Source organism: Myotis myotis, unplaced genomic scaffold (genome assembly GCF_014108235.1).
Source record: "Myotis myotis isolate mMyoMyo1 unplaced genomic scaffold, mMyoMyo1.p scaffold_m19_p_11, whole genome shotgun sequence".
Lineage (NCBI taxonomy): Eukaryota > Metazoa > Chordata > Mammalia > Chiroptera > Vespertilionidae > Myotis > Myotis myotis.
The window spans coordinates 7538091-7549452 of record NW_023416315.1 but is presented as its reverse complement, the minus strand read 5'-3'; the positions used below and the strand labels follow the sequence as shown (position 1 = coordinate 7549452).

The window sequence follows — 11362 nt, the reverse complement described above, 5'->3', positions numbered from 1 at the left end:
AAGGCCCTGGCAAAGCCCTTTGTCACCTTAGAGCAGTGATGGAGAACCTTTTGAGCTCCGCGTGTCAAAATTTTGAAAAACCCTAACTTAACTCTGGTGCCGTGTCACATATAGAAATATTCATAATTTTTTTTTTATATTTGCAACAATAGTAAAAAAAAATTTATATTTTTCATATTTATTTTATATATTTAAATGCCATTTAACAAAGAAAAATCAACCAAAAATATGTATAAAATGAACAAAAACAGAAAAACAATGTACATTTAGGAAAAGTAATAATAAAAACAATGATAATCAAATGGTATAAAAACTAGAAATTAGTGACTTTTTTGGTGCTGAAGTTTGTCTACTAATTCTTCGATTGCAGGTTCATACTTGGTGCACTTCAAGGCCAAGCAAGCGCCACTAACTTCATCTGTTAACCGGTTTCTTTTGTTCGTTTTAATATTATTTAATGCTGAGAACAAAGTCTCACAAAAATATGTTGATGAAAAAATTGTTAGCAAAGCCAGCGCTAGATTTTTTATGTCGCTAAAAGTGTCAGGTACTCTGTTCCAAGCACTCAAAATTTCTTGTTTGTAGTTGCACTCTTCTTCATTATTCAAACGATTTCGTTCCAGATTTTCAAGTTTCGATCTTAAGTCGACAAACACATGAGTCCAAATGCTACCTTGAAAATCTGCAAGTTGCATCTCTAAATCGTCAATTTGCATCCATTGGAAATCCTTTAATTCCAAAGTACAGTAAACAACGACATCCGGATACTTAATTATTTTAATGGTCTGTTCTAGGCTTCTAAATTGGTCGAATCTTTCACTGAACTGTTGAAATAACGAGTTTACTATATTCTGGTACATAAGTATGGACTCCATTCCACTCGTTGTAGTGGCCTTCTCGAAATACTTTTTTTTTTTTAAATATATTTTATTGATTTTTTTACAGAGAGGAAGGGAGAGAGATAGAGAGTTAGAAACATCGATGAGAGAAACATTGATCAGCTGCCTCCTGCACATCCCCCACTGGGGATGTGCCCGCAACCCAGGCACATGCCCTTGACCGGAATCAAACCTGGGACCTTTCAGTCCGCAGGCCGACGCTCTATCCACTGAGCCAAACCGGTTTCGGCTCGAAATACTTTTTTATCCGAGGAAAATACTTATAAGTTTCAGTTTCAATATCTCGCTTGAAAATTTTAAGTTTACTTTCAAAAGATTTGATGTATCCAAACACAACGTCAATACTTTTGCCAAAACCTTGTTATTTTAAGTTCAGTTCATTCATATGAACAGAGAGATCTGTAAAAAACATCAAATTGCTGACCCACTTATGATCATTGATCTGAGGAAAGTTTGCCAGGTCCTTATTCTCAATAAATACCGTAATTTCTTCAAAGCACTCCACAAATCGCTCAAGTACTTTACCTTGACTCAGCTATCTCACATTATTGAACATCAGTAGTCCACTGTAGGTTGAATCAACTTCCTGTAAAAGTGCAGAAAATTCTCGCTTGTGAAGGGGTCGAGAAGCTATAAAATTCACAATTTTTGTTACAACTGACATTAAATCATTCAATTCTGAGAATCCTGATTTGGCACACAACACCTCCTGATGGATAATGCAATGAAAAGGTACAAGTGGATGTCTAATAGCTTCCATAAACAATTTCAGGAATCCCACATTTTTCCCCACCATATTTGGTGCCCCATCTGTCGTGACTGACACAATTTTAGAGATATTAATGTTTAGGTCACTGAATGTTTTTATAACAACCTTACATATTTCGTTTCCTGATGTACTTTTTGGCACTGATTCTAACTCTATCAACTCTTCTCTCATTGTGAGACCATCAGAATATCTAGCAATAATGGCCAACCGAGCATTTGATGTGACATCAGTAGTTTCATCAAGAGAAATCAAAAAATATTTACAGCTATTTAAGTCTTTTTTTAATTGATGTTGTACATTTTTGTTAAGATCTATTATTCTGTCTTTGATAGTATTTCAACTGAGTGGTAACTCAGAAATTCTTTTAATAATATCATCTTTATTTTTCATATCGTGAAATAGAGCTGGTGCACATCTTAGAAATGTTTCCTTAATAAATTCTCCGTCACTGAGGGCTTTTCCATGCTGAGCTATGGAGTGAGCAATACAGTAACTTGCTGATGTTAAATTTGTAGAGCATCTTACAAATTTAATGATGGAATTTGATTGACTTTTATAGAGGTGTAGCTGCCTAGAACTGTATTCCTTCCTTTCATCGATACTTTTTTTCAAGAGCTGACAATGATTAGTTTCAAAATGTCTCTTTACATTCCACGTTCTGCTTACTACCATTTCATTACACAGTATGCACAATGATCTGTTGTTTCTGTTGACAATCCTGTACATCTCGGTCCATATGTCTTGAAAGGGTCGGCTACTGCTACTTCCACTTCCTTTATCATTCAGTCTTGCTTTTTTTTATTTTTTTGATTCTCCTTCACAAGGCTGCACATATTTCAGTTTCTTATTAATTTTGACTGCTTTTTAATCAATGATTCATATAGAAAAGCAATATTTTTCTATACTACCAACAACCCTCTTAGTATTAAAATGTGACCATGTACTGGGACACTTATAAAAGCAGTTATGTAAGCTTATAAAATCATAGGATGATATTCATTCTCCATTTCATCAGTGAGACGAGAGTTGGTAAAGGACAATGTGCCCATTGGATTTGGGGTTTAAAATGAACATAAATGAATAATCACAGAAGACTGATCTTTTCCTAGAATTTATACTTCTTTCTCTCTCCATAATCCTTCTGCCCATCATGATTAAAAATCTGAAGATCATGCAAGTTTTATTGTTCTGTCCTCAAATAATTTTGAATTTGTTTCACTTTCACATTTCTTACTCCTTATATTAAAAAATTAATATAAAAGTTGTTCCTCTACAGCAGCGTTTCTTAACCTGTGGGTCGTGACCCCTTTGGTGGTTGAACGACCCTTTCACAGGGGTCGCCTAACACCATCCTGCATATCAGATATTTACATTATGATTCATAACAGTAGCAACATTACAGTTATGAAGTAGCAACAAAAATAATTTTATGGTTGGGTCACAACATGAGGAACTGTATTTAGGGCTAGAAGGTTGAGAACCGCTGCTCTACAGTATTAAATGGGCCAGCCTGTATGTTTAGAGATGGAAAATTTCTGGAAATTCCCTTGCTTACTTTCACTCCCAATGTCTCCCACAATGTAGCTTCTTTGCTTATAGCATATTTTAAATGATATAATTTTTAAACAGTTAAGCAATGCAATAGTTATGAACAAATTATGTAATCTTAGTTGGGAACCCTAGGATGCAAAGCGATACAGAGTTTTTTAAAACTGTTACTGGGTCTCCTGCACAATGAATTAAACAACTGGGGTTCGCTGTAGATACAGAGTTCTAAAATGCCCTACCCTTAGTTTTTTTTTAAATGTTCAATTACATTTTAATTTTAGCAATTCCAATTGTGAAAAATATCAAGTCAGATGGAAGAAAATGGTAACATATTCTACATACAGGGAATAATATAGTTTCTCACAGTTCTGAGCCAACGCCAAGAATTTTGTAATATAGAAATGATAGCAACATCTTGAAAATTTTCTACAGTATTTTTATTAGCATCAAAACAGTTCTACTGAATCATAGAAATTAAACTTGGTCACAGGAAGCTTACTCTTTTTCTCAGCTTTACTTAGATTAGAATGCAGGTTCTTAAATGTCAAGGCCAACAGTGGACCATATCAACTGCTAAGGTTGTTTAAACTAAGGGAGGTGCAACTATAATGATAAACTTTACAGCCAGTTACTGTAGTGATCTCATATTCTATTTGAAGCAGGCACCTATCTTTAGTTTACTTCCAAACTGCCCTGGATAAGACTTGATAAATCGGTTAGTCTTTCCATTATGCACTTTAAATTGGCATAGGGTGAGATTCAATGCTTGTTAAAAAATTGAAGTAGTACAACAGCAAGGAAATTAAAAACTCTAGTGACAACTGCTCCCATATATTTTGTGCTGACCTCAGTACTAAACCCAGAAACAAGATGGACTGAAAATAATGTTGTTGCTGTTTTTTCTTTCCTTCTTTTTAATGTTGTTGTCTTAATAGCAGGATTAGAATAAGCATTTTATATGGGTCCCTGTAAACTTCCTTTTTGTCAAGGATATTCTGCTTCAGGCCTTACGTCGCTTCCGAATTCCTATAGACAATATTTAAGTAGGAAGAAAAACAAAAGCATAGAACGAAGCAAAAGAGAAATACTGGGCAAGCATTTAAATACTGAATACACAGACAGAACAGCACCAATATGTCATCCAATATTTAAGAAGAAAGGCTAGAGAGACCCTAGGCCAGCGAATCCAAGGAAAGGAAGTGAAGGAATGAACGGAAAGCACGTTAAAAAGGAAGTAAAGTTGAGGAACGATGTGGGGAGGGGCGGAGAATTGAAGGAGGAAGAAGAGAAGGAATCGGAGGAGGAAGCAGGTGGCTAGGGGGGACAGGTGTGCCCGGAGGTCACTGCAGGCCCCGCCCCCGGCCCCGCCCCTCCCCTGCGGCCCCGCCCCTCCCCGCCGGCGGCGGCTGCGTCGGCTGACGGCCCGGAAGAGCGGAGGCTGCTGAGCGCGGCGCGGCGGCGGCCGGGGGGCGGGGCGGAGCTGCGGGAGCCTCGGCCTCTCCAGGCCCCCGGCGCGGCCTCATGCGGCGCCCCGGCTGACCCCCGAAATCCACGGATCGCCGGCCGCCCGGGGACCGCCGGTCACCCGGCCGCCGCCCGTGGCGGTTGAAGTCGTGGTCGTGCGCGCCCGCGGCGGCTGCCCATGGAGAAGGCCGGGCGGGGCTGCGATGGCGCCCCGCGGGGGCCCGTTCTGCACATCGTGGTGGTCGGCTTTCACCACAAGAAGGGCTGCCAGGTGAGGAGGGCCCCGCTCGCCCCCGACCCGCCCGCGGCCGCCCGGGCGTCCTCCCGCCGGCTGCGCCCCTCCCCTCCGCCCCTTCCTCCCGCCGGCAGCGCCCTCGGTCCTTCTGGCCTCTGCGATCGTCTCCTCTCTGCAGACCCCCTCTCGCCCCACCTGCCGCCGGCCCCACGCTCCCTCTCTCTCCCGCCCCTGGACATGCATTGCGTCGAGCAGCGGAGGCGCTGTGTGTTGGGGCGTTGGGGTGGGTAGGTGTTCAGGCTCTTTGGTGGAGCGGGAGGAAGGAAGGGAAGGTCCGCCCCCCCCCCCCCCCCCCCCCCCCCCCGTCCATCTCTGTCTCCGTGGACTTTCTCGGTGCCCACCCAGGGCGGGAGCCCGCAGGAGGAGTCAGCACCCGGGCCGCGTGTGGACGGGTGGAGCTCGGCGGGCTGCCGCACGGGTGCCGCGGGTCGGTGGCAGCACCTGCCGCGGTGACACCGTCCACTTCCTTTGTTTATCTTGGGAGCCCGGGACGCGGGCGGCCGGGGAGGTGGGCTGACCCCGCCCCGCCTTCCCATTGGGCCTCGGTTTTGCTATTTGATCTCGTCCAGCTCCTGCCTTTAGGTGCGCGGCTGACCGCCCCAGCTCAAGCGCGAGGGAAGACGGGTGTTTACCGAGCGAAGCCATGTGCAAATACAAAGTCATTTTTAAGCTGCTTCACTGAATGGTAAAGGGAACAATGGCACCTGTGCATTGAAGGCGAGGGGACAAAATAGGAACAGGGTTAGAGAATGAGCCCACACACTGGAAGGCAGTGATGTCACAGCGTGCTAGCGAACGGGAAATTGAAATGTTTAAAATATCGAAAATGCTCATTGCTGCCACTAAGTAATGGAGCATTTTCCTTCTTGTATGTCACAGGAATATAACATTTTAGAAGATGTCTATGGGCAGAATTTAAGTTCGTTAGGATGATAACAGAAAAAAAATGATGGAGGAAGTGAGAAGATGGTTGTGTTTGTGTTGTAAAGACTGCTTGCTATTCCTTATCTGTTCCTCGGGTGGAAATGGCATTGGAAGAGACCACAGAGGAGTGGTGTTATTCGGTGCCATATCTGAAACATTCCAAGCAGCCGTAGATTATAAGGTTTTAAAATGTGACCCTATATTTACAGGTGAGAGAACAGATATTTGAGTTTGCATCATGGCGTGCAAGCAAAGTGTTCATCACCATTAGATCTTTAAAGTTCACAGCTTTCATCTTGTCCCTGTATAACTTCCTTTGGATATGGGTGCAGTAACTGAAGCTTGCAGGCAGTAAAATGATCTCGCAGAGATCGCACTGCTGGACAGCCCAGGAGTCAGACTTACAATCGCTCTGGCACGTCCTGTGTTCATTCTGCAGAACCATGTGGCGTTTAGGTGTCTTTCCAGGTAAAGTAAGAAGTGGCAGCCCCACTTCAGAACCAAACAGTTTTAAAGACAAAAAAGAAGGAACTATTGGTAGGAGATACAATGAGATCTTTTCATTTTTGCTGTCATCTAAAGTCGAGATTAGTTACTATGTTGTATATCTGTTTTATGGGCAAAAGGAATATACTTTTTATTTCCAGAGAGGAAAAATTACTTTATTTTTAATATATTTTTATTGATTTCTGAGAGGAAGGGAGAGGGAGAGAGAGAAATCATTGATCGGCTATCTCCTGTTCAACCCACTGGGGGGATCGAGCCCACATCCTAGGCATGTGCCCTGACCTGGAATCATCCTGGTTCATAGGTTGCCGCTCAACCACTGATCCACACTGGCTGGGCTTACTTTACTTTAGAAAACAAAATGTAGTGCTGCTTCTGCTTGGAGATTAAAGACAACTGTACAACAGATTGTGAGATGAAAGAGGCCCTTTGGGCTGCAGTAGCACCCTGGCGTTTCCCTGGATGTGTCTGGTTTGGGGTTTCAGCACTGAGTTTTAGAATGGTGACTGGTTCTGTAAAATGAACACTATGCTGGGAGTCAGGGCGTCCTGGCCTCATAGCTCCCCGACCTCCAGCAAATCCAAATTGCTGATTTTTTTCTGTACCTTATTTCTTCCTGAGAAGTTTAGACCTGGCGGGAATCCTTAGAGATCATCTACTCCATCCCTCTTAAATTTACACATGAGTAAACTGAAACCCAGAAAGGTTAGTTGACTTAAGCGTACTTGCAGCTAATTTGGTGCTATCAGGAAAACCAGAGCTGGACAATAGTTAAAGCGGTAAAACCAGATTTTATTCAGAAAAGCTGTTGCCGGAGGGAAAAAGAGATCTCAGTACAGAACTAGGCTCGATTCTGAATATAACAGGGAAAAGTGGGAGTTTATAGGCAAGGAGCAGAGTGGGGGTCGATGAATGGGAATTGACTACATCAGCGGTGAAGGGGGGGTCTCTGGCTAAACCAAACAGGATTCTTGCTAAAATCAGACAGTGCAGAGACAAAATCAGTATGTCAGGTGTTTCAGAGCGTCTAAGTGTGTAAGATTTCCCTCGGGATGTACTCACCGACTACCTTCTTCATTTTAAGACGCTCCTTCCAGGTGAGGGGCACTGAGTGCGCGGTCATGGACCTGTGACTCTGACCTCAGATCCGGTTAGATAGCGGAGGGCCTTCCCATGTTCCAGATGCCGCAGGTCATGCTCATCACCAGTTCTTTCCGTGCACTGAGATTATTCATAGCGAAAATTCCCAAACTGGGTGTCATTTCCCGTTTTTAGATCCAAGGGAACCAAAGTAAAACCTTTGTGTAAAGAAATGGCTTGCAGCAGTCTGCAGGGCTAATTAAGCGCGATAACTTTCCATTAAATCTCCGTAGGCCCTTCTGTTAAAAAGCTGCTCCAGAGCGACTGCCATGATGCAGGAGTGAGGTCCGCTCACGTGGACCACAAGGTGAAGCTCTCTTCCAGTATAGCTGTGCTGAGGACCCCCAAGCGAGGCATGTAGACAGATGTCCCGTCATCTTATCTCCAATTTTTTCACCTTTGAGGCCTTCAGATATATTTTAATGAAATATATTTTAATGAAAAATTCCTCCATTTAAATTAAAATGAACATCTAATAACTTTTATCACTTGGCCATTTTTTTTTTCACGTTTATTGGGATAATTTGTGGGAGTGAATTCTTTCATAGATAATATTAATTTCTAGTGATGATAATTCTAGTTGATGGCTATACTTCACATTTAGAACACTTTTTTAAGTAAGTGAAAGTACTACCCAGACATCTAAAATAGTTTTGAGATATTTATCTATTCCAATTCTTTTTCTGAAATTTTTAAAAAACTTAGTATTTAGCAAAGGACCCTTCTTCCTTAAAAACTCATCTGAAATTAGTCTTTGACACAATATTATTTATGGCTCCTCCTCTGTATAGTTTGCTTGTTATACATTATGTGTTCCAGAGTTTTATTTGTCCTTTATTTGCTTTTGGGCACTAAATAATATAAACTATTTGTCAGATTAGTGTATTTTTTAGCAAAATAATATAATCGAATGTATATCAATTAAACCTTTTGGTTCTTTCATAGTTTGGAACTTTTTTAAAAGCACCCAAATTAATAGGGAATAGCTATTTTCCAAAGTGATGTCTGAAAAGTTGGAATTATTACTTGATTTTTGACCGCTGTTCTGATTTTGTTCTGTTGATGGTTTTGTATACATGGCTAGACGTTTTAATTCTTGAATAAACTGGTTTTATCAGATTGTACTTTTTCAAAAAGTAGAATTATGAAAATACTAGAACTCATGTTTACACTATTTCCAACGGTGAGTAAAGCAAGTAGAATGAGGGAGAGAACAATATGTTTTCCTGTTGCTCTGAGTGGTCCCATCCTGGGAACATCTCCTTGGGTAACAGGATGTTGTGTTGCAAATTCAGGGATGGGTTGTGGAGATTCGGGGCGTGTGTGTGTGTGTGTGTGTGTGTGTGTGTGTGTGTGTGTGATGTTAGGGTGATATTGGCAAGCTCTGACCAATTCAGGTTTTGGTGACAGATGGCTGGCTGACGTATGGAGTTTTGGCACCTGCTGCTGATGGAATCCTGTGGTGACAATGATGAAACACTAAGGCGTATCCTTCGTGATTCTTGTTGGAATAAGTAGGCCTTTGGAACAGGAAGAACAAACTTTGGAGAGTTAGAGGTTAGGGAAGAATAAGTCCAGAGATGGTTTCGCTACTCAGAGAACTTGTGAAACAATACTGCCTCGCCCCCCTCCTCCCCAGCACTTTTATTTCTTGAACTTTAATATTTTGGCAGAGGTTTCTTCCTGATGTTCACCATCCTTTCCATCTGCTGCGATGATGAACACGCCTGGCTTTGGAGGGCTGCGGTATTAACATGTAGAGAGTGGAATAGTTGTCATTTAGGCCTCGGCATCGCAGCTAAGCAGCGTGGGTGTCAACCTGAATAATGGAAATTTAGAAATAGCCGGAGGATGCTTTTGTCCTCTTATAATCCTCCCCAGTAGCTGGAAAGCGCCTACATTTCTTTCTTTGGCTTAAGTCTTCATCTCCAGTGAGATGCTTATGCATCACGGATAACTCTTTCATATTATTGTGACTCAGACCCTTTGCTGATCTCAGCCTTTGCTAGAAGATAAGGGAGGGCTGCAGAAGGCTGGTCTAGGGATGGGCACCACAAGAGGGAGACAGAGATGGACAGGGAAGAGAGTGGGGAGGATCTTTGATTCCTTCCTCCTGTTCTACCAAAGAACCTAAACATCTATTGACCCCAACACACCGATACAGCTCCTCTGCTGTTATAAAAATTGATATTTTTAAAAAAATTTCAAGTCATATTCCAGTTGTTTTTAAAAAGTAACATTTCTTATCGTAAGTAATATATATTCACTGTAAATAGAAAAGTGAGAAAATATAGAGAAGAAAGAAAGAAAACTAGCACTTAAAGTCCTGGAGAAATCTGCTCTTCACAGCTTGGTGAATATCCTTCCCACTTTGTTGGGGTTTGCTTCTGAGAGCACCTTGTCAAAGCGGGGCAGTGGGCAAGGAGGGGCTGAGGGCAGAAGCAGCGACAGGAGAGTGTCCAGGCGGGGCTGCTCTGGCTCTAGCAATGGAATGGGCTGTCACTCACTGGAGAGTCAGAGAACGGGGGGCCTGGGACAGGCTCAGGGGCTTAACCTGGGACAAGCTGTCACTGCCCATTGCTCCCCTGTTTGCCAGTCTCGTGGGGCCCCTTAGAGTTTAGGAGATACACACCTGTGGGGAAAAAGAGGGGAGGGGTAAAGGGTGGGCATGCTCCCAGGAGGGAGAGCACACTCCAGTTATTTTTTATGAATAGGCATAATTTTTTCCAAAAAATATACTATACGATAATGAAGTGTTATGATTTGCCTTTTTATGTAACAATATACCATTAATATCTTTTCCTATTAAGAAATACTGAATTACAACATTATAATATTTTTGTTTTTAAATATATTTTTATTGATTTTTTTATTTTTATTTTTTTGGAGAGAGAGGAAGGGAGAGAGAAACATCAAGAGAAACATTGTTTGCCTTCCTCCTGCACGCCCCCTACAGGGGATCGAATCCAGCCTGCAACCTGGGCATGTGCCCTAACTGGGAATTGAACTAGTGACCCCAACTGAGCCACACTGGCCAGGCTGAATTATAACATTTTAAAATAGCTAACGAGTATTTTGTTCTGCCCTCCTCTCCAAAAGTCTCATTGAAATAACAAAAATAATTAGAAGCTCAGAGAAAATGCTAATAAGCCTGGGGATGCCAGCACCTGGGGGCACATATTAAAAACTTTGTTCTTGCCCTGGCTGGTTTGGCTCAGGGGATAGAGCGTCAACCTGTGGACTGAAGGGTCCCAGGTTTGATTCCGGTCGAGAACTCATGCCTGGGTTTCTGGCTTAGTCCCCAGTGGGAGACGTGTAGGAGGCAGCCGATTAATGAATCTCTTTCATCGTTGATGTTTCTATCTCCCTCTCCCTCTCCCTTCCTCTCTCTGAAATCAATACAAATATATATTTAAAAAAACTTGGTTCTTTCTGTGAGACACAGTGTTGAAGAGACTTCATTGAACTTTCATTGGTCAATTCTCAATCTTAAAAAATAATAATAAATCTGAAATGTTGCTTAATGCCTCCTCACACCCCACCAGCCCGCCATCAAAACCATAAACTTGAGCCCTAACCGGTTTGGCTCAGTGGATAGAGCGTCGGCCTGCAGACTGAAGGGTCCCAGGTTCGATTCCGGTCAAGGGCGTGTACCTTGGTTGCGGGCACAACCCTGGTGGGGTGTGTGCAGGAGGCAGCTGATCGATGTATCTTTCTCATCGATGTTTCTAACTATCCCTCTCCCTTCCTCTCTGTAAAAAATCAATAAAATATAATTTAAAAACAAACAAACAAAAAACCATAAACTTGAAGGTC

General features: G+C 42.4%; 1 protein-coding gene across 10 annotated transcripts in view; it reads left to right on the top strand.

Moving 5' to 3' along the window:
* The first annotated feature begins 4636 nt into the window (after positions 1-4636).
* AVL9 (AVL9 cell migration associated) overlaps positions 4637-11362 on the top strand; it is a 40451-nt gene continuing 33725 nt past the window's right edge. For all 10 annotated transcript variants that reach the window (XR_004970779.1, XM_036327395.1, XM_036327392.1 and 7 more), the window contains exon 1: positions 4637-4951. Coding sequence is in view for 9 of the 10 variants with exons in the window: in XM_036327395.1 (XP_036183288.1) it covers positions 4859-4951 (93 nt within the window). In the remaining variant the exon portion in view is untranslated. The remainder of the gene's footprint in view (positions 4952-11362) is intronic.